This window comes from Eptatretus burgeri, chromosome 17, assembly GCF_056783735.1.
Source record: "Eptatretus burgeri isolate ZD-2024b chromosome 17, Ebu_testis_v1, whole genome shotgun sequence".
NCBI classification, from domain to species: domain Eukaryota; kingdom Metazoa; phylum Chordata; class Myxini; order Myxiniformes; family Myxinidae; genus Eptatretus; species Eptatretus burgeri.
The window spans coordinates 35,041,074-35,065,716 of record NC_140977.1 but is presented as its reverse complement, the minus strand read 5'-3'; the positions used below and the strand labels follow the sequence as shown (position 1 = coordinate 35,065,716).

General features: G+C 42.1%; 1 protein-coding gene across 1 annotated transcript in view; it reads right to left on the bottom strand.

Annotated features, from left to right (window-relative positions):
* Positions 1–24,643, bottom strand: part of LOC147009723 (protein sidekick-2-like) — a 956,293-nt gene that overhangs the window by 168,511 nt on the left and 763,139 nt on the right. The window contains exon 24 of the mRNA XM_085861602.1: positions 16,185–16,335. Within this exon, the coding sequence (XP_085717728.1) occupies positions 16,185–16,335 (151 nt within the window). The remainder of the gene's footprint in view (positions 1–16,184; positions 16,336–24,643) is intronic.

Sequence of the window (24,643 nt, the reverse complement as noted above, 5' to 3'; positions counted from 1 at the left end):
GATCTCTTACCAAAACTGATATGGATACTCTGAGACCTGGGAGGACTCCGTTCCACCTTCTGAAACCCGCATATGGAGATAACAACCAACGACGCACGCACGCACGCATGCACACACACACGCACACACGCACGCACACACACACACACACACACACACACACACACACACACACACACACACACACACACACACACACACACGCACACACGCACGCACACACACACACACACAATCCCGAGACCCCAGAGTAAATAAATGAGGTTGTGGAGAGGCAGCCAACATGTAATCAAATCTTCTGCTAATTTATAACCACATAAAATAGGTTTTCCTTTCCTCTCATTAAAGAACATTCATAAAAGGTATTAATTTTATACAATTCATTTGTCATTCATTGATGAATTTTTTCATATGAACATGTTTCATTGAGGAGTAAGCCTGTTTTTTTAATTCACATCAGTTGGTGATGCAAATTCAATCACCACTCCCTTGCCCCTCTCCAACACAAGCGCATCTTTTATGGTGAAGACACATATTTGGAGGTTTTGACTTTTTTTTTTCTTGTTCAGACGAGACTAAAACGGTATGTAAAAGGGGCAGCAGAGAGGCAGAGCAATTCCAATGAAACGGCTCAACGATTTTCAAACAGCGCAGTGACAAATTGTCACAGTTTGTCAGGTTGCTTTTATTTGCCCATCTGTTCTTTGCTTGCCAAATATATGGGGGGAAAAAGCATAATTTTTGAGAAAGAACACTCCATTGGATGCGCATTCTCCTTTGAACAGACGGTTAAGTTGTTTCCACTGATTGCGCAAAATTGAGCATGCTCGATCAGCCAAGTGGCAGTCGCTTTGCTTCCATACACGTGATTATGTGAGGAGAGAGCAGTGATGGCATGTTGGATGCTGAAATGTATTTGAAAAAAAGAAAGAAAAAGAAAGATTGTGTAACATCGCAAATAAAGGCCCTGTCACACCTTGACGTTTTCGCCAGCGTATGGCAAGGTATCAAAATGTATGTAAAACGCTGGCGTATGCTGAACTATTGATGGGTTTTTTTTCCAGTTTTGGACGTATTCATAATGAGTTGGACGTATGCATAACGCATTAGTAATGTACACAGAACGTTTCGATGACATATAGATAACTTATACCAACGAATGCTGAGCGTGTTGTCGGCGTTCACAACGTATGCCCAACGATAGTGTAACTTATGCATAGCGCGGCAGCGTATCGCTGACGATCACGTGGCGTAGGCTATTAATAGGCTGCGGCTCGACGATTCAAATCATAACTGCACTAGACATCGAAGTGTGAAGTCGCTGTCACACCTTGACGTTTTAGCCAGCGTATGCCGACGTATGAAAAATTTGCCGAATACGCTGGCACACGTCGAATACGTTATGGGTAAGTTTTGTATACGTTAAGAGCACGCTGAAGCACGCTGGCATACGTCGTAGTACGCCGAGTACGTCGACAAATTTTCAGCATGTTGAAAATTTGTCGACGTATGTCAGCGTATGACTCACACGTTCCGCATATGCTGGCCATAAGTTGTAGGCACGTTACACGATCGTTGACATACGTCGACACACGTTACTTGTAAGTTACTCATAAGTTGAAACACGTTGAGGTAATGTTTAGCGTCAGTGTTCCAGACTGGCACTACAAATTGAAGTGTCAACATCACCGTCATACCGAAGAAGAAAAAAAAAAAAAAAAAACCATGGAGTCTGGAACACTGACGCTAAACATTACCTCGACGTGTTTCGACTTATGAGTAACTTAAAAGCAATGTGTGTCAACGATCGCGTAACATGCCGACAACTTATGGCCAGCATATGCGGAACGTGTGAGTCATACGCTGGCATACGTCGAAAAATTTCAAGCATGTTAAAATTTGTCGACGAGCTCGGCATACTAGGACATATGCCAGCGTACTACGATGTATGCCAGTGTGCACTTAACGTATACAAAACTTACCCATAACGTATTCGACGTGTACCAGCGTTTTAGACAAATTTTTCATACGTCGGCATACGCTGGCAAAATCGTCAAGGTGTGACAGGGCCTTAATCAATGTGCACGTCTCCGGATAGATCGAGTTCTCTCGCCATCTTCGCTATGGTGTGCTCGTTATATTGGATAAAAGCCATAGTGGCAGGAGGCAGAGAAACTGTGGATGTTTGAAATAATCATTTCAAATCTTCATGACCTTGGTTAATATTAATGAGGGTGAAACAGAAATGTTGCGTTGGCAGTACATATCAGTGCTCTCACATCTGTGCAGTCCGATTTTGAATCTAATCTCCCAATACAGCCATTCCGACGATGGCAGCAGGTCCAAACGACATTTTATCTCAGCCCCAGAAGACTTTAGGACCGACTAAAGTCATTTGCAGCCAATCTCAACAGACATAACGGTACTTTGGGGGTCGTTGTCCGAGAACGTTCCATCAATCAATCAATTTCTTCTGTGTCGCCTCTTGTTCGGAAGTAAGCTCTCGAAGCAATTTACGAAGAGAGAAAAAGTGAGAAGAATGAAGATTAAGAAAAAGCAAATATAAAATATGGGATTTTAAGAGATTTTCAAAAACCGTAATCGAGTTCCACAGTTGAGGAACATATTAGAAGAATGCTTGAAGGCTGAAAGTCTTCATCCTCTGCCATGAACTATGCGTTCTTTGCGTTCTTTGGTCGTGGCATATAACGATTTGCGTTCTTTGGTCGTGGCATTCTTGCAATGGCGAAGCGCGTAATTAGGCCAAAATTATAGGTGGTGATCAATTGAAAAATAAAAATATGAAAAACAAAATATCTACCGTCGGTGAACTGGGAACCTGTGAAGTGTTTGGATAATTGGAATGATGTGTTCAAATCCAATTCATGGGAAGGTTAAGCCAGAGGAGTGTCTTCCACTACTGTGAGTATCTTGGAAGAAAGGGCGCTAAACTGGAAAACCCATCTACCAGCACTGGTTGATGGTGGACGTTAATGATTCCACTGGTTTTGGCAGAGTAGGCGAGCTGTAGTTGGCACCCAGAACAAAGCAAAAATTATTTTCACCAGTCAAGGGTCAGGCCTGAACAACAGCTTCCTGAAATAAATGGGTCAAAATCGTTCCCCGGTTGACCCCACAAAATAGGTGGGAATAATTGGAGGTATTAAGTAGTCTTAGTAGTACACTGGCAGGATGACCTAGAAATGACCTAGAAGTATGCACACTCACCTCTGAGTTGTCTAGCCTGGGTTTCAATCTCAGCCCAGCTATGAACTGTCATCCCAGTGTTTCATTTGCAGGGTGATCCATCAATGTGTGTGTCGTCACTCGGATCAATGTTAAACTGGGCATTCCATCTGCCAGCATGAGTTGATGGACGTTAAAGATCCCACAGTTTCCTTCATGACGAGTGCGTGAGCTCTCACCGGCACTGTGAAAAAATTCCAAATTCCTGCCCTATCTACCGCTGGGAGGGCACTGGCAAACCACCCAGTATAACCCTTGTCAAGAACATGCTTCAGCAGCACCAACGCTCTGTAACAGTGTAAGGTACATCAGGTTTAGAATGGTAGTAGTAGTAGATTATTGTGCCCATTCTCAAATGCCCTGAGGGCACAAGTAATCATTCAGCTTGTGTGGCTTGGCATCTCATGTCAACCAGATGAGTTGGGGGCAGGCAGAAGACCCCGTCACGAAAAGGTCATGTGAGCCAGCTGTTTATCGACAATTTGAAAGCAACATGGTGAGGCTGCTGAGAACATCTCAGGTTCAAACAACTTGCAATCCAAATGCTTAAAAACACTAACACCACATTACGGTGTCTAATTTAAAGACTCATCGTCTCTCCTTCTGCTTTCGATATGTACAAAAATAAATGTCTTCCCATCGTTTTGTGACCAAGTAAGACAAGTAAAAGTTCAACACTGATTGTCATTTGCTCTCTGACATTGCACATGACCTGATTATATGTTTAGCCATCTCCTATCCCCTTTGTTGATGGAGGTCTGCAATTCTGGTTGGAGTAACTTCACCCTCAATTCACCTTAATGTGATCTAATATACAGCGATGTTCTTTATAGCCGGAGGCCACAGCGGCTCGCTTCTGTGGATCGTTGAAGGCAACGAACCATTTAGTGGGGCTCAATTTAAGGGTAAAACAGATGCTTGCAGCCTTAAAGAATGGGAGAAGTGATCTGGTGGTTAATGGTGAATAAACCTGCTTTGGCCATGGTTACATTTTTCTTGCTATTGTGCTGCTTAAAGGTGAAATTTTTTCCTTGCCAATATGTAGTTTTATTAAATCTGCTGTAATTTGACAATATTCACACTCCGCAAACGGTTACGTATTTCCAAGGATAGCTCGTCGAATGTACGTCACCGAAAGCAGCATTCTGGTGGCGGTGACACATAGGATTGCTGCATTGTAGAAGGTGAAGCCATTCACAGAAAAATGAATAACTATTAGTGTGTGTGTGTGTGTGTGTGTGTGTGTGTGTGTGTGTGTGTGTGTGTGTGTGTGTGTGTGTGTGTGTGTGTGTGTGTGTGTGTGTGTGTGTGTGTGTGTGTGTGTGGAGTCCATCATTTGTAAGAGAATGTTACAGGTAAATAAACTCTACACATAATGTCTCATTTTTTGAAAAGCAGATGGACAAATGTCAAATTGGAATTATTCGGTACTTCAACTATCATACTGGAAGCAATATAAGTGAAAGAATGTATTTTTAACCCACATCATGTGGTACAGAACACATTAACACACCTCTCCCCAACCCCATCCCTGAATTCTTATCTGCTCCCAGCTTCCTTTCTCTTTTACTTCCATCTTTCCCTTTAAATGACTCCATTTAGGGGCCTTGCTGAAGGCTCAGCGTGGGCACTTCCAGGATAATATTCCTCTATATTTTCCAGTCTCTGATGAGTCGAGGTGCAAGGATCGGGCTGTTCACTGCAGTTAGATCCTGTCTGATTGTCTCAGACCACCTTGTTCTGGGGTGGCCTCAAGGGTGGTGCCAGCAAGCTTAGGTTGGATTGAAGTGATACACCTGGTAAGATGGTAGGTGTGCCAGCATGTGATGGAGGTGTCCATCTGGCATTGTCGGGATGAGGTTAGGGGCTGCTTGGTTTGGTCATGAATTTGTGAGTTTGTGATGCATTATGGTGCTTGGACATTCCCTTCACTTATTTCCCTCAAATTCCCTTTGTTTGTCTCATGTCGAGGCTCGTGGAGGAGCAAGAACACAGAATGGAACCAGACGTAACAGAATGAAAAGAACAGTAGAAAGAGAGGGGATGGAGGGGGGACACACCCGCAGCAGGATTAAGGGATAAAATAGAGGAGAAATAAGGGATGTAAGGAATAACGAGGGAAGGGGAGGACACTGGGGGTGAACAAGGTGGATACAGTCACAGACTCTCCATCACAGAAGTGGAAGGAAAAACTAGAAACTTGAGAAAGAGCTGGTCTTGGGGAGGGTTAATGGGGATAGAAAAGATCATGCTTGTGGATGGGGGACAACCTGAGATGGTGGTGAACAGCTGTCTTGAAGCCCTGGAGGGAAGACTGAGATTGAAGAGAATGTGGGAGTTGGTCCTACATGTGGGGAAAAAGAGGAACAAATGAGTGGAGGAGAGTATAGTAAGCCAGGATTTTGGGAGTTTCACCAAAAGGGGTTACTGGCAGACCCAGAGGCAGAAATGAGAGGGTGGTAGACCATAAAGAAGGTGGTAGACGACAGTGAGAGCACCGACTTGTCTGCAATGTCAAAATAATAAGCCCAGAGTCTCAGCTTCAGCTCGGGAGATTCCAATGATCTTGAAAGCCTTGGTTTCCATGGTGTCAAGCTGAGCAAGGGATGAGGCAGGGATGCCCAGATAGGAGAGCAGTACTCCATCAAGCTGAGGATGAAAGCCTCAGAGGTGGACAGCAGTTCAGGTGTGTCAAGGAAAGACTTTGCAGTATGGAGGATGCCCCGTCAGCGACTGGCTTTGGAGACTAACAGTTTGAGTGACTGAAATTCTTCAAGAGGATTCTTCAGGAAGTAATTGGGAGGGTTCACCAGATGATCTTTTCACAGATACAGAGTAAGTGTGAGAGATTCGTCAATATTGGAAGACATTCCAAGTGTTTGACCAGCCCGTGTCTCTTATCAACGTCTGCTGAGAGGAAAGAGGCTGTTGACTGGACGAGCAATGCTATGATAGAAGGTGGAATAATCAACAAAGAGACAGGTTTTTCCAGGGAATTGGAAATATCGTTGGTGAAGATGAGGAACAGAAGTGGCCCCAAAACACTGCTTTGGGGGCTCTCCAGCCATGACAGGGTAAGGAAATGAGAGGATCTTGCTGAGAGCCACACCTTGGATATGAGAGTAGAGGAAGTCAATAAGCCATGTGTGGAGTGAACTTGTAAGCTAAAGGCAGAGAGTTTGGAGAGCAAGGCGGGGTGCCAGGTTGTAACAAATGCTGGATATTTGTCAAGAGAGACAACCTTGATCCCACGTCTGACATTGAGGGCATTCCTTGTTGGGAGAGCAGAAGCAGCATGTCCAGTGTAGACTAACTATGTCTGAATCCAAAATGATGTCCTGCGATCAGACTGTTTGAGAAAAGGAAGGATTTTATATAAAGGAAGGACTTTTCTCATCTCGCCCCTTCACCACTCCTTCTCACGTTAAAGGAAACTGGGGTGCACTGGAACATCTCCGATAACAGCTGTTTTGACATTAAGCTGCAAAATATTCACAACGAACCCTTCCCTATATCTCAGACCTGGCAAGACTAAACACAGAAAACCAATGCGATGGCATTATCACTGGCACACAACAGGAATCTCCGAGTACTTTGTTAGCCATATCAATGGCCAATAAATGCTGCTAGATTGGATGTCGCGATGGGGTTCAATGTACGCCAGTTTCTCCTACTCGATGTGCAAAACTCGTTTAAAATCGTGGCTTGCCGAGCATGTAATAATAAAAAAAAGATGAAACACTCATTTAGTCCATCAATCGCTCAAATGTTGAGTCCTCCCTCATTGCGCACTGACCAACGTCCATTCGGGTTCTATCGTCGTGATTTGCTTGCATCTCAATGTGATCTCCATGCCTGCGATAATATTGCCGTATAAACCAAAACTGTAAAATGAATGATGTCTCAGGACGTTGTTCACACGATGGTTCGGACTTAATCTTGTTGTATGGACCACATTGCAGCAGCCCTGACAGTTCCAGGCTATATGAAAAGGTTTGTAATGAGGTCAGCTGGTCATTACAACAGATAATGCGTACGTTGTATAAGGTACAATATACAATGAAACAGTGTATTGCATAATTTTCCCGCCCTTGGTTTTTCAAGTGAAATGACAAGAATCTGAGCAATGGCGTTGACATTCCTGGAGGGTACATTTTTGTCTGTATTGATGTTATCAGCAGGATTTTCATGGAGGATTAACGAAGTCGAGGGTCACCTCACTCGGCTTTGTGAACAAGCAACATTTCGCAACTTGGGTGAAGCATAACCGTGAAGAGGATTTCTCCAAATAGATTAAAATGGCATGAAAAAAAACATGGACATTCGGGCAGACTGCAAGGCGATGTGAATCTCTTAAAAGATTATGGATATGTAAACAATTTTCAGGAATAATATAGAAAACACGACAAAGCCCAGTTTTTTTTATATCCTTTGTAGCTTCCTGAGCAATGAACGAATGAAGCAATTATGAAAAAAAATCTCAGCCAATAACGCATCAGTATCGGAGTGATGTGCACTTCGTTCTTGATAAGCTTCGCCATTTGAGATTCCAGATTTGAAAAATTGCCCGTTTGGAGTACATGTTCTCTGCCACACTCAAGGTTCCTCTTTTGATCCCTCCGACAAGCCCATCTCTTAATCGTTAGTGTTTTGCTCCCAAAACACAAGGAATTCACCTTGACATTTTTTAGTCGATAATTACTTCTATTCTGTTTTGCCTCGAAGATGTCGTACATTGTTGTTTTTTTTTTCTTCTTCGTCGTAGTTTGATATATGCTACTTACAAGTCTGGCAATTATTTTTCTTAATTTGTTGTTCGCCTGGAATTTTCTACACGGATGCTCTTTGAATTAAGTAGTGAAAATATATGGAGATGTCCCCTAATTGTTGTGTAAAAGCACAAAAGCTTCATCATAAATGCTTCATGATAAATGTAGGCCATCCTACCAGCCTAATCGTGAATATGGGGAATTATGCATTGCCAAAAACATGTTCTGAATGTTTGTTATAACTCGGGTGGCTGATACAGAGGTTTGAATTTAATATGTAAATATGGATACCTGAATCCCACAGAGTATTTGCCCTGATGAGGGCAAATCAGTCCTAAATCCAGATAGGTGGCTCCATATGATGTTTAACTGATGGTGACCATGTAATCTTTGTCTGTTTGACAGAGACGTTGGGCTGAGGCCTCTGGGTTAGAGGTGATGCTTTGGTGTAGGACTATGCCCAATGGGGATCGGGCGAGTATTTGTCAGACTCCACATGTTTCGATTTACTCACTGATCACATCACGTGCCTTCTGGTTGGATGGTTTGCATTTACGGGAACAATCGTCTGGGTGCCAGACAGATAGTTGCTCTTCACGGATTATGTGGTTTTACCATGTGAGACATAATCCGTGGCGAGGCTCACCATAACAGTGAAGAGCTGTGTCTGAGATATATATATATATATATATATATATATATATATATATATATATATATATATATATATATATATATATATATATATATATATATATATATATGTCCTAGTTGGCTGGTCAAGTGGTCACGGTGGCCGACTGATTCAGTCGTCCCGGGCCAGATCACGTGACTATCCACGATGATATTGTGCCGAGTGGGACAAGCAAGCCAGTAAATGCGCTGCATTGATTCGGTGACATATGCCTGATCTCTAATAACAAATGAGTGGAGTAGCTATAGGCGCATGTCATGGCCGGCCGTTTTATGAGCGCTGATCACCCATATTCAATTTGTCCTTTATTTCACATGCACAATTGCAACCGCAATCAGAACCACCCAAATTCAACCGGAGACTGTGGTTTTACAATGTAATCAGAAACACCAGGCATGAATACAAGCAAAGCAAACAACAATCAAGAGCAATGAATACCCCTTAACCCACTACTATATGCACCCATGAATCAACAAACAGGATCCTCACTTATATAACTTAACAGGCCCAGTCGTTCTATTCCACAAGATATAAGCAATTGAGAGCGATGAGCAAGACAGAAAATACACTGATTGTTCCCAGTGGGATACAGCTGGACCTTGATGAGGCACAATCATGAAAGAGCCAATGTCCTCGAAACAGTCTCTTACCGGTACGAGAAGTGGAGAGTGGGCATGGCTGGCTGGGTGGGGCATGATAGAGAGTGCAGCTATAGTGATTCAGGTGAAAACATTGCAGTATTCACACGCAGCTCCCCCTGTAAGGGTTCAGGCGTATCCTCTCCCCAGGCGGGTTGCACCCTCAGCCATGACACACTTAGCCCTTCCCCTCCCAACCTCTATTGGCCTGTAACCCAGTCTGTGGGCACTGAGTGGGGCAAACCCTTCCCCGATCTCACACAGATGGTTGCTGATGGCCTGTGTGACGGTCACGCCCTTCTCACCCAAACTTGCAGCTGATGGCCTAACAGGTAGCTTTAAAGAACACAAGACGACCTGTGAACTCGTTGTGTTCCCGTTGTGACAGCGGTTGATGAAAAAAATCATTTCAAGAAAAAAAAATATCGCTTTCAAGAAAAAAATATGTTAAAAAAGTGGTGTATTGGCATAGAGCGTTGTGGGGGCGTGGAGGAGTTGTGATAGTAGTCACATGTCTGCAATGCATATAGCTGTTCGCGCCCGCTAGAGGCTCGCAGTAGTGTACATCCGGACACGCAATAAACAGAGTTACGACAACACTCACGACTCTCCGTGTCTCACTGCTCTCCGGACATTACATTGGCGACGAGGATGGGATTGGATCGACGCGTGCAGAGTGCCTGTTTTCTTCGGCATTGACTTCGAGTCATTGCCGAGACAATTGGATTGTCAGGCGCACGGAGTGCCGGGAGAATCAGCACAGCTCGCGCGGTACGAATTTGATCACCTGGCGAGGAGCCCAGGGAAGCGCATCGCGTGTTTCGCCGCACCAGTGAGACATCTCGCCGTTGCCTGCAAATTCACGCCGAGTGAACGGCAGGCCAGGCTCGAAGATCGTTTTGTTTCTGCGTCGGCCGTCGCACAGACTCTGACAGATGTCCGAGCCCTCACTGGCCAGAGCATGACAGGTGATCCGGAGGTCTGTGCGATGTACCAAGCGCCCATGACCGCACGCACAGTCTTCGGTGCGGGCCGTGGCCAAACGTTGCAACGCGGCCAGTCGGATGATGATCTGAACACTCAGGGACATCTGCAGTCGCTACGCGGCAACCCCAGCGACACAGGGCGAGACCTGCGACCGGTACGAGGTGTTGTGCATGGCGTACGCTTTTACGTCCCGGGTCGAGACCTGCAGCCTGTGCGAGGTTTTGTGGATGGAACGCCGATCGTGTTTCAAGTTGATACCGGGGCCGCGGTGTCGATCATGGGCGAACAGACCGCTCGTGAACTCTGCGGTCTTCACCTGGTCAGGGCGACCCTCTTGCTGTGCACGTACACCGGCGAAGCGATTACGCCACTTGCTATGGCAGACGTCTCGGTGACCTACCAAGGTCAAAGCGCCCTGCTCTTGCTCTTTGTGGTACGAGGGGAGGGGCTGGCGTTTTTGGGCCGAGACTGGCTGACTAGCCTCAGGCGAGACTGGACGGCGCCAGCCATTCACCTTGGACGTCCCGTGCCGAGCTGATTAGAGAGTCGGTGGGAGGAGGTGCCTCTTTCGGAGTTCGTACCTCCAGGTGCGCCTGTGTCTCCTTCGGGCCCGTACCTCTGTTTGAGTCCGGGCCCCCCTCGGGAACCGAGGGCGAGGTCCCGGTGGCAGGGGCCACGGCGATACAACATTGGCGTCCGTTCATTGCTTCCTGCAACTACGATATATGGTTCCGGAGCAACGGGGAGCATGCCAGCTGCGACGGGCTCTTGCGCTTGCGTTGCGCGGAGGGTCCACCTTCGTCTGGATCAACCAACCGAGTTGATGTGTTGGCACTGGGCCAGGTCCAGGATGGGTCGGCCACCGCCAAGCAGGTCGCGGTGGAGTCGGCTCATGATACAGTGAATGCCCGTGTCGTTCAGGCAATTTCAACGGGGGATTGGAGCGAACCGGGCGCATTCAAGAAGTTCGTGGAATGCGACCATCGACGGTGTCCTCTTCGACGTTCAGATGAGGGCCTGCACGCAAGTCACCTCGACGTCGTGACAACCAAGAGGCTTGCTCGCAGCATGGTTCATGATTTGTTAATTGTTGTGTTTTTGATTCTCGCCGCACGAGTGATTAAGCATGTCATTATTAAAGCAAATGCTGACGGTCCGCGTGTGAGCAAAATGTGTTTGATTGGGATTGATGCTTTCTCTGATGTGAAGAACTTGCGGACGAATGTTGCGAATAAAGAGGTCTTCCAGATCCCGGTCTTCGATGACAATCCGCAGTTCGCTACACTCTCATGTGTTCGAATTATACTGTGGGAACGCGCTGTACGTAAAGAGAAGTTTGCATCTGCGCCAACGATGTTTCTGCTGTTGTATGACACTGCTGTGCATCCAGTCAATGCTGATCATCTGTATGGAAGTGCGTTGAAGTCTCGGCTGAATTTGCTGCGACCTAAGGGGTCGGTGGCAGGGGCGGTGTTGCGCCCGGCGCTGGTGCGCGGTTTTGGTGTGGGACAGCTGGTAATGGAGCCGGCTAATTGCCTGCTTCGGGTTGATGGCGGGGAGCCGGGGCTGGTTCACTGTTCAGCGTCACCCCCACCCCTGATATTGCCAAGGTCAGACGTGCCAGGCACCATGGAGCACAAACCTCTGATCTCGCCAAGGTCAGCCGTGCTGGCGCCCGCGAGGCTTGCAGACTCGGGGTGTTTACCTGATTCGGTCCTGTCTGAGGGGGATGTGCTAACTTGTCGACCAGGGGCATTTGATGGTGCCGGGGGAGGCTCACCTGGGGTGGCACCTCGACCTCGCCGGAAGGCGTGTAAGCATGGGCCGCCTGGGGGCGCTTCTGCTGCATCGTTATACTGTGCTCCCAAACTTCCCTCTTTATATCTTTAACACGGCCATTGTTATTGTGGTCTGCTGACACCATTGGCTTCATCGTGCAACTCAGTACTCGAGCGCCCAGTCCACTGCATTTGGGATTCAACTCACTCGCAATAACACAGTATATGATGTGATGGTGATAGAAGAGTGTTTAATGTGCCAGATTAGAACAACGGCATTATTATGACAGGTTGTGCGGATGAAGTACCTTTTTCTTTTGTGCCATTTCATCTGGGTTTGATTCTCGGCCCGATCATCATCCCAGGGTTAGAACAAGTGACGTGGTACTTGGAGGATTTTACATGGTTGGTGTCATTTTGTTCCTCTTTGCGTTTTGTGTCATAGCATTCTTTGCCAATCATGCTTGTCATTATAATTGTCATTTTATAATCATACTTTTAGGAGGGAGGAGTGTGGTGTATTGGCACAGAGCATTGTGGGGGCGTGGAGGAGTTGTGATAGTAGTCACGTGTCTGCAATGCATATAGCTGTTCGCGCCCGCTCGAGGCTCGCAGTAGTGTACATCCGGACACGCAATAAACAGAGTTACGACAACCCTCACGACTCTGTGTCTCACTGCTCTCCAGACATTACCCCAGCGAACTATACCACTGAGGTTGTTTGCATTGATCAAATTCTTCCGAAGAGTATTTGACTGAATCAGGAATTGATTTTTTAAAATAATTGTTTTCGATGCCGGATATTAATGAAACTTGATACGACACACCGCAGGCGAATGCTGAGTAAGGTGGCCCTAAAATTTTTGCACTATCCTGTACCATTTTGGCTGTATTTCGGGAACATACATCCATAAATATATACATATATACAAGATGAGAGTTTTAGTAATTTATAGATAAGAGACAGACTCCAAGAGAAAGAACATTAAAAAAGGGATTATGAAGGGATGACGGTTTTTGACACAAACACTGTGGATGGGTGATGGGTAGGCATCTTTGTATACATAAAATGACGCATATCTCATATCACAATTAATTACATCACACTTATTCTAGCACATTCAATATGGGAGATAACTAACCTATCATTCACAAATTAGCCCCTGTAATTCATTCCTGCAACAATATATCTCATATTTCCTCCCACAAACGCCTTCCCCTCCCCATCTAAGAAGAGGTTGTAGAAAAAATTCCCCTTCTACGATAAACGCCACGAGGCAGTTATTGTGGTGAAGAAAAAAAAAATCACTGCCAAACAATTTATGCCTTTGTAATTCGTGTTTCTATTACAAAAAAGAGAAGTGTCCGTACATTTGGCTTATTTTAAAAGGTTCCTGCTGCCGTAGAATAATCAAAATCGGTTCATTGTAAGCAAATAATTGATTGACTTGGAACAAAAATTTGTGTCCGTTGAAACATAAAGATTCCCATTTTGAAAGCCCATCTTTTTCTGATATTGAAGAATAATAATAATAATAACAAGAAGTGGAAATGAGAGTTAAATGCAGTAGTTCCAATGTACACAAACAACAACAACAACAACAACAACCACAATCACAGTCAACAACAACTACGTGTTCTAAAAATATCCTTTTTTCGTGTGTTTCACTTCATTTTACATCTTCATTGAGACATAGACAGACATGTGATATGTTTGTGAAGTGCAACATGCTGTCTTTTGATTAAACCAGTCAGCGAAGCCATGGGTAGACACGGCTAGTCGTTCATAAAACAAAGCACGGCAGTAATGTGCAGTAACGTGCACGATATAACGATGTGTTTAAAGTGAAGGTAGGGTTACACAAGGGATAGTTACAAGTCCTCCACTGTTTTTAATAGTGATGGAATAATTGACGAAGAATGAGAGGTGGCAATTCTCATGTAAGCTATTGTATGCTGAGGACTTAGAATTGATTGTTGAAAGTGAAAAATAAGTAAAATGGATTGATAAGAAAGGTTTACACATCAACATTCCTCAAACAGAGGTGAGTGGCGATGAAGAAGGAAAGAGAACGGACATGGCCTTGTTCAATGTATGGAAAAGGATTTGGATGGAATTCAATTCAATGTAGGCAGTGCTACATATGGTGTCAGAAGATGTGTAGTGGCATCACTGGAAATTTGGCAAAAAAAAGCTGGTATTTTAAAATGTAAACTAAAAAAGGATGAATCATTTCAAGAAAAAGATGAACGAAAATAAATGCTTGTCTCACAATTTGATTTAGAAAAGGTCAAAAGGTTCTGTTACTGCGGAGACATGATAGAGGCATTAAGAGGAGCAGAATTAGCTGTGCGATCAAGAATAAAGTCAGCCTGGAATAAGTGGAGGAAACTAGGTAGTATCATGAAGCAGAGAAAAATTATGTCTGTAAAAATTAGAGTTTATAAAGCCTGTAATCAGACTGGTATTGACGTATGGAAGCAAATACAGCACGATGCGGATCGAAGATGTAAATATAATGGAAAAGAACAAAGGTGGGAATGATATGATGGATGAATGGATTATCACCGAAAGAAAGCGTTCTGAGCTCAGAAATCAGGAAGAGATGAACAATCAGTATTCGTGAAGAATAACTTCTGAAGAGAAGACTTGGTTGGTATGGTCATGTGAAACGAAGGTCAGAAAGATTAGATGTAAAGAAAGCAATAAAAGTCATAGTTGAAGGAAGAAAGCCGAGAGGGCGAATGGAAATGCCATGGATTGAAACTTTCTGGAAAGATGTGGAATATTCGGTTTTGTGTGAAACTTATGCAATGGACATATCCATATGGCACAATGCCATCATTCGACCAACACCCTGAAAGAAAGGGCAAAATGGTTGTAAAATGTCAGTTCTTGTTGTTATCATATAAAAGCAAGTTTCTAGTGCCTGCACGGGATTTAAAACGGGGTAGGGATGGAGGCGGCAAAAATGCAAATGGAATTTTCTGTCATCGAGCCTGCAAGCTGGGAGCAACAATTCACATTTATTGCCGCATCTGATGCAATTTAAATGCTCTAATGGCAGCGAGATGCTCCATTTGAAACTGGTTGTTGGATATATGTAGCTTTTTGATGCCGAGGTTCCAAAATAAAAAAAAATTGTATCAGTGTCAAAGCCAGTGACCAATTGCAAGTTAATGGTAGGATACATATTACATGATATATGTATCAATTATACACTCACCTCTGAAATGTATAGCCTATGTTTGAATCTCAACCCAGCTATAAACTGTCATCCTGGTGTTTAATTTCCGAGATGATTCATCAATGCAGCACTGTCTCTCGGATGGACGTTAAACTGGGTATCCTGTCTGTTTGCATTAGTAGGTGGACTGTAAATATCCCACGATGTTCTTCATGAGGTAGGTAAGCTCAATCAATGCCAGCCCACCTTTTAGTAAGGAAATGATCCAAAGATGTGTTTCTGGCTCATTAGCCATCTTATGACATTAGCACCTTTTAATAACAATAAAATGAAAAAGGTTTCAAAAAAAAGTCCCAGTTCCTCCCCACCCCTGATAAAAGTAAAACAAGGCTACATTTTTTTTGTATATAAATAAAACTACATTATTTTTATTGATCATATGTACTAACTGCATATTTTGAAAAATAATAGGAATGTTTGTATTGTGTTGGATCACATTTTGTTCTTCGTGAGCATCTTGTTCTTGGAACATTTTGAAGTGTAAAAAGTAAAAATAATTGAGAAAATTAAGAGAAGGTATGGGTTCGTAGAGGTAAAGCAGAAGGTCAAGGAAATCAAAAGCAAGTTGGGAAGCCAGAGGTGAGGGGGAGGAAGGAAGATGTGTAGAAATTTTGGGCGTTTATGAGACACAATAAGTTGGTGTCCCAGAAGAATATTATCCATCAAATCTTAAGACCATTACAGATGAGGATGGTGCTGTTGTTTTTGCAATAATTGAACATTTCATAAAATTCAGAATCCACCCCAATACCTCAAGATGGTGAAACAAATCATGTTTCATCAGAAAAATCGAAACCAGTCACGGAACCTGGACCTGTACTTACCGCCCAGCGAACCCAAATACTCTGTGACCCAGCAGTCCGTACGGTGATATTCGACGGGGCGATGTCGGGCGGTGCAGGCAAGGTTTGCACCCAGCGGGTGGCAGGACTGGGTTGACTAACCGCCACAGCAGTTCCTTGTCGTACACGCAGCCTGCGGCAACACAAATACATAAGGTCAGACAAAGGACCGTGCAACAGAATTCCAGGCTGACAAATTCTTCTTTTAATGCATAATTTAGGAGCAAACTTTACAAGATGGGGTCAACCTGCACAGGCTTTTTTTGATTTTATACAAGACCAATTTACCGCCAAAGCAGCCAAGGAAAACTGATTTGACTTTTTTTATTCCTAGCGAAACCTGGTTGAAAGCAATACAATTACACCTTTTCTTTTCTTATTTTTACACGTTTCCAAGTGTCACAACCCAGGTAGATTTCCAAGTCTCTTATAATCATTTAACATCCATATTTGAAGTTTCAAAATATTACCTGAAAAGCTGAGCCTGACACACTGTTGCTTATAACGGGGCATTCATATATTCAACACAGGTGGATGAACTTGAAGTGTATGAGGTGGGTTGGGTGGTCGAGGATAGGTTCGGTGGGGTAGTGTGGGCAGAAGAGTTGTGTACAGTGTGTGCATATCAGGAGGAGGGGATGACAGAGTGCGATTGAGTATAAAATCAATGTGGATCAACATTGAAGATTTGTTTTCGTTAATGTATCATCTCATCTATTCCCAAACCTGTATGCTGTAACAAGAAAAAGTAACAACTACTTTGTACTGATGAAGTCATCGTGCAAAATTTAGATATCCTGTCGGACCCTGCTATTCATGGGGGATACGTTCCTGGAAAATGCTGTGAATAGTGGGGCATTGTTTCAATGGAAAGAGGGGGATAGGCTCTTGGCGGTTAATGTTTCATGAGGGGAAATCAAAAATGACATGAAAAACCGTGAATAAGACCGCAAAAAAAAAACATGAAAACGTGAAAAAAAACTCTAATATGCCCTCAAAAACTACAAATACACGAAGCATAAAAACTACATGAAGCACAAGGCTGTGAATGTCAAAGCAGGTTGCATTTTATAAACGGCGAATACGTGGGATCCACGAATAGCAAATGCGCCAAGAGCGGGGTCTGACAGTACTGCAGTGGAAAACACTTCTTTCTATTCACTCTCTCCATCACGAGTCAAGCAATTTGATGCTCGCTAACTTTCAGGATAAATTATGAGGTGTTACAAGAAACATGCTCTGGATCTTACAATTTATTCCACATCACCTACAACTTCCCTCTTTTGGAATAAATTATTATTTGGCAGCAAAAATGCCATCCAGGCAATTGTCAGCAATGACAAAAAACAGCACTTCCTTCCTGGATCTGATTCCATCTCGTTTTGTTCAGTAATTGCTGCATCTCCAACGAAAATAATGAATTGTTCCATTCGATTGTAACCACCTCGTTCCTCATTTAAAACAAACCATAGCAATTCCCATCTTGAAAAAAACCCCAAACTGGACACAAGCAATGTTCAAAATTACAGATTTGTTTCTCTGTTTCCTTCTATTTCAACGATTTTAGAATGTGTTATTATGAATCTGCTTCTGTAGTATTTGCACCAATATTCTCATATAAAACCTTCTCAGTCTGGTTTCAAAAGGGCACTGAGAGTGCTGTCATGAGGGTCATAAATTGGATTATCGAATGGATTAAATCTCATATCTAACAGATGGTACATGTGCTGTAAGCACTGTTTCCTATTCATCAGACCCATTTCATAATATATTTGTTGGTGTTCCTCAGGGACCTATTAATTATCCCTTAGTCCACTTTTCTCTTTTTTTTATCTGCATTCCACTTGGTACAATTTTCTGACATTTCAATATTAGATTTCATTGCAATCACTGATGATACTCAGATCTACCTACCCATTAAACTTGCTCTCTTCTATGACTGAAATCTGTTTTTGCTGAAATTAAAACATGGCTGCCCAGAAACTTTCTCAAGCTCAATGCTGATAAGACCGATATACTGGTCATTGGTAACTCATGTATTTTGTTTTAACAAGTTGAATGCCACATATTCATAAAAATGAGAAGGGCATGCTTTGATAACACCAGATGTGCCTCCACCCACATTATTACATCATTTTACATGGATTTCCATTCAATCCAACATGGCTGCCAGACTATGTGATATATTGATTATTCATAAACACCCTGGAATCCACAAGGCATAGGGAACATATAGTTGAAGTTTTCCCTCGATCTTACAAGCCGTTCTGGAGAAGACGATTTCTAAAGGTTTATTCTTGAAAATATCATCGCTGCCAAACCATGTGAACTCTGACGTCATGATTATCATAGAAACATTCTTCATGAGTAGTAGCACCGATGGTGAAAATTTTGTGTTAATCGGACCAGCGGTTGCAGAGAAAACAGAGAAAATTAGCATGGACAAACGCACGTATGGATGGAGGGACAATAACAAAACATCATGCCTCAGATGAGTTCATCAGCAGAGGCATAAAAATTCTAATTTGACGATTCACAACTGATCTCTGCTTCAATGGTCCCCCAAATGTAAGTGTCACGGTGGAACTAATATCATATATATGTATATATATATATATATATATATATATATATACATATATATACATATATATATATATATATATATATATATATATACATATATATACATATACATATATATACATATATACATATATATATATATATATATATATATATATATACACACACACATATATATATATATATATATATATATATATATATATATATATATATATATATATATATACACACACACACACATATATATATATATATATATATATATATATATATATATATATATATATATATATACATATATATATATATATATATATATATATATATATATATATATATATATATATATATATATATATATATATATATATATATATATGTATGTATATATATATATATATATATATATATATATATATATATATATATATATATATATATATATATATATATATATATATATATATAAACCAGAAGGCATGTGATGTGATCGGCGGTTAAATCGAAACATGTGGAGTGTGATGCGCCCTCCCACGATCCCCATTGGACATAGTCCGATACCAAAGCATCACCTCCAACACAGAGGCCTTGGCCCAGCGACTCTGTCAAACAGACATGTTTCGACATGTATCTATATTCAGCATATCGTGAATATCTGTAAGTGTTTCCTTACATCTGCATAATATTGCCCAATATGGTTATGCTTAAATACTCTGGTTTATGTTCTTACAACATTTGCTTGGATTACTGCAAGTCACCATGAGTAGACTTGTCTGTTTCTTTTCTCAAGCCCCGCCAACTTACTCACAATTTGACGGCCAGCCTCATAGTTCAAGTCGATTTAATCACATCACTCCATTCCTCCAGAAACCTCACTTACTCCCAGTAAACAAATGTAAATACTTTGAAATTTTGCATCAAAGCTACACAGTCAAAACCACCTCCTCCACTTTTATAGTCAGCACATGATACTCAATATAGTAGCTCTCATCCCCTCTTTGTGTTGAGGCTGGAGCATCCCAAGGTAGTCTTAGGCCCAGTCCTGCTCCTCATCTTCTTGAATGATGTTTCTGATCCTCTCTGATAAACTCTCATAATCATTTCCCTGATGACTTCTTCCTCATAACATAGAATCCCTCATCATTCATATCGGCAGGTAGTAACCTTTTCTCTCTTTGTAGACAAAGATAGAATGAGGAAGAGGAACTGGCCCAACAATTGGAATATGCCTTTAAACTCTGACAAATCTCACTCTGTCTCTCCAAAACAATCATTTGGTGAACTCTTCCATCCACTTCCTTGACAATCTACTTGAAGAAGGTCAGTCTCAATCTTTTAGGCATCACCATCAGCCATGCTCTCTCTTAGGTAAACAACATATCAAGTTGGTTTCCAAAGCTAGCCACTAAATGGACATTCTTCATCATGCCAAGTCTTTCCTTTGAAAATATGAACTATAAAACATACAAGGCCTTCGATTGCAGCTCAATGGAGTACTGCTCTCCCCTTTGGGCTGGCACCTCTGCCTCCCACCTTTCACATCTTCATGCCTTGGAAACCAAGGTTCTCAAAATAATTGCAACCTTCAACAATGAAGCTAAGCCATCAGCCAAGCAACTCCATAATACAGGAAATGAGTAGTAGTAATGGTAGTAGTAGTTTTTGTAGTAATAGTAGTAGAAGATGAACCTGAAACTCTGGCCCTGTTACTCCTGTATTGTAGGGAGTTTGGTAGCCTCTCTATCTTCGAATGCCCCCCTTGCTAATTTTGCATACTCTGTTCTCTCTGCACTCAGGTTGTCAACCCCTAAGTTTCAACAGGGCACATACATTCTGCCATTAACCCACTTCTGATTAAACTCCCAAAATCCAGGCTCTCAGCAAACCTCAACTTTTTTGTTCCCCTTCAACCTTCTCATTCTTGCCTGCAGAACCAACTTCCTCAGTTCAATCTCGTTCTTCTCCACAGGGCTTCAAAGTGACCTCCTCAAGTAACCCCTCCGTCCATCCATACGAATCAACTTTTACGCTCTCATTAACCCTCACCAAGCTAAGCTGTTGGGGGTGGTGTTTCCAGGGTGGTGTTTCCTCCCCTTGCCACCCACCTTTCTGTTTTGTTTTTGTTCCATTACCGTATTATCCCCAGTTTTCCCTTTGTTTTTTCGTCTACTCCCCGAAAACCCTCCCCTGTACCCTTACTCTAATGTCGTTGAATACCCTGCCTCTAATGTACTCCACCCTTCCCCTGACTCTCTCAATCTTCTCCATGCCTATTCCTCCTCCAAGTGTCCCTCTATTGTGCTGATGCATTTCTTCACTTTCCTCTGTATTCCAGCTGTTCTTTTCTGTTCTGTGTTTCTGCTCTTCCACAGCGAAGATTGGAAGAGCATATACATAAAAGATTTGTTCCAACTTACATTCTGACCAAACCACTCTTTACATTCCTGGAAAAAAAACAGGCACTGTCGAAAAAGGCATAATGGGAATGTCTTGGTAATTCCACGCACAAGGATTAATAGGTTTGACGATCGAGTATTCTTAAGATTTGCTCCTCAACGGTGCAATTTGTTCAGTTTTCAAAATAAATACAGCCTCATCAATTGCAATTTTTAAATCTTTTAAAGTCTTAAATTTGCTTTTTCACAATTACCTCTGCCACCGATGGTGGGCGGAGGTCGTGTTTACACTCCTGTCTGCCCGTTAACAAAAAAAATACAGGATATCTAAAAAAGTTATGGAGGGATTCGGATGAAACTTGGTGGACAGGTTGGGTGTGTGACAAGGAAGAATTGATTCGATGTTGGGAAGATGCAATGGATCCAGATGCAACTAGAGGGGGAGCACTCGGGAGAGTGCAAAACCTCCGCCGCCAATACTGCTGGGTCACTCAAGTGAACCTAATATCTTATTCATTAAATATGATGTCAACAGTGCTGAGAGTTATAGTTCTTTTCTCCAACATTTTTTTTTGGGGGGGGGGTTGCAAATCACGTAAAACATGTAAAAATGCCAAAAAATCGAAATTTTGTTGAAAAAAAAGTTGCAATTTTTTTTTCTCTAACAATTTTTTTTTGGGGGGGGGGAGGGGTTGGAAAATAAATAACTAGAGTGGGAGCACTCGGTAGAGTGCAAAACCTCCGCCGCCAATACTGCTGGGTCACTTAAGTGAACCTGATATCCCATTCATTGTAGGTCAAAACGGATCAGACTCTAATGAACCACGATTGAATAAACTAAACTAGATCGACGCGCATGTAGAAATGCCAAAAAATAGAAACGAAATGTTTTTGAAAAAAAGTTGCAAATTTTTTTTTTTTCTCTAACACATTTTTTTTGGGGGGGATTGGAAATCACTTAAAACATGTAGAAATGCAAAAAAAAGTTGCAAAATTTTCGAAGTTTTTTTTTTTTGGACCAAGTCCAAAATCTAATGGCATGATCCTTGGACCATACCTAATCCCCCCACCAAGTTTCGTCGAAATCCGTCCAGGAGTTTTTCCGTAATACTGTTCACAAACAAACAAACAAACAAACAGACAGGGGTGAAAACAGTAACCCCCATCCATCTTCGATGGCGGAGGTTAATAAAGAAACAATGATAACAAATCAATGAGATGGGTTTGTACGGAATTAACATCATACTGAGCTGCCACTGTCGGGGCTTGATGCAGACATAACCTGTCTGCATCAAGTAAGAAGTGTGTGCAAAACTATGTTTGAGGTGTGGAACACTGAAATATTCCCAAGTTTTCCGTGTTGTGAAAGCTACAGTCCCTGATTCAATCCAGAACTTCCTGCTGAAACGTTGTTATGCTCCACCAGTGTTTCTCAACCTTTTTTGTCCCACGCCCCTCTTTGATTTTCAAAAAAATCGTACGCCCCACCATGATTGGAGACGCTACAGTATATACTACATATGTATTCAAAAGGCAAAGCTATGAAAGCGATCATATATTGATTCATTAATTCTGAATCCTCATGCCCCACCAAAATATTGCCACGCCCCACCTTGAGAAACACTGTGCTACACCATTGAAAGCACACCAGAGTTATTTTTTAATTGATAGTTCTGCCAAATATTCTCATTGGCTGTTGTGACACTGCAAACTTTTCATAATGATGGAAATGACTTTAAGGTGAATCTTCTAATGAAAAGAGAGAGAACCTTTAGGGAATTCAGGTCGGTGAAATGCAAGCTGAGTGCCCGTGCACCGATGCTGTCTGATCGTGCTGCAACTCAGATCTCAAATGCTGACATGGACATTTTTACCCAGTCTAATTGAAAGCTAACAAGATATAGAGAACAACCAATTAGGAGGAATGTGGTCATGGAAGGTCATGAACACAATAATTGCAGAAAAAGTCAGAATCTTGGCAATTTTTGTCGTATTTCATTGTAGCTATTGTTTATTGATCATGTTTGAGGAAATGATGTGAAAACAAAGCACAACCCAAAGGCAAAAATGAGTTGTCAAAATGATGATGTGCCAGAAAATAGAAAAGTCTATTTTTGTGCAATGCAAGACTATCGGAGACACACTTGATTTAAGCCTTTAGAAGACCACTAAAGCAGGTACAGTTAAGAGATGTAGCTACTTGGCAGCAAGTGTCTGCACATGCCTTTGCCAGTGAGATTTGAAAGATGATCAAGATAGCTGTGAATAACATGGAAAGAACTAATAAAGGACAGAAAGGATAGGCCTTTGAGGAATCAGTCTCAGGAAATGTCCAAAGGAAAGGAAATTGAAGCGGTCTGCATTGAAGAGAATAACTCGTACCAGTCAGCATGGTAAAAGTGGAAGAATTTGTAATCTTGTGAGCTCTGAGAAGATGATAATCAAACTATTTCTTATATTGCTTATCATTTTTAAGTACAATATCGAAACGCTTTCAAAAGAAAGAGGTAAGAACAGTAAAAACTAGAACGGCACTCGATAGAGCGCATACCTCCACCAGGCTCAACAGTTTACGATTTGTCTCATATCCCACTGATCGGTCGGATCTGGATGTGGATCTGGAACTGAACCAAAATCTCATCAGCTTGTTCTTGTCACCTTACCCAACCTATCCACCAAGTTTAGTCCGAATCCATCACTAACCTTTTGAGATATTTTGCATTTCTACATGTTTTAAGTGATTTCCAACCCCCCCCCCCCCAAAAAATAAATTGTCACCCCCCCTCCAAAAAAGAGAAAAAAAAAATTTTTTTTTTTGCATTTCTACATGTTTTAAGTGATTTCCAATCCCCCCCCCAAAAAAAATGTGTTAGAGAAAAAAAAAAAATTTTGCAACTTTTTTTCAAAAACATTTCGTTTCTATTTTTTGGCATTTCTACATGCGTGTCGATCTAGTTTAGTTTATTCAATCGTGGTTCATTAGAGTCTGATCCGTTTTGACCTACAATGAATGGGACAGAATCAGGTTCACTTAAGGTTCATGGGATATCAGGTTCACTTAAGTGACCCAGCAGTATTGGCGGCGGAGGTTTTGCACTCTACCGAGTGCTCCCCCTCTAGTTATTTATGCAATACCATGTCCACTTTGTGTTGAATATTCTTAACACCACTTGGATTTCCATGACTGTACTTAAATTTCCATAAAATTTGCATTCCTCAACCTGAAGCCAAAATGTTTTGTGTAATCTGCCTATATTTTCCATTCTCTGAGGTTCAACATTTGTGCAGAATATTTTTAATACAGCGAGTGAAGTATGGAAGCTTATTGCCAGGATAAAAAGTTAACATATGAGGTGTAGTTAACTCTGCCAACGAAGGTGAAGGAGGTTATGTTTTCACCCCTTACTGTCTATTTGTCTGTGCACAGGATATTTCAAAAAGTTCCAAATGAAATTT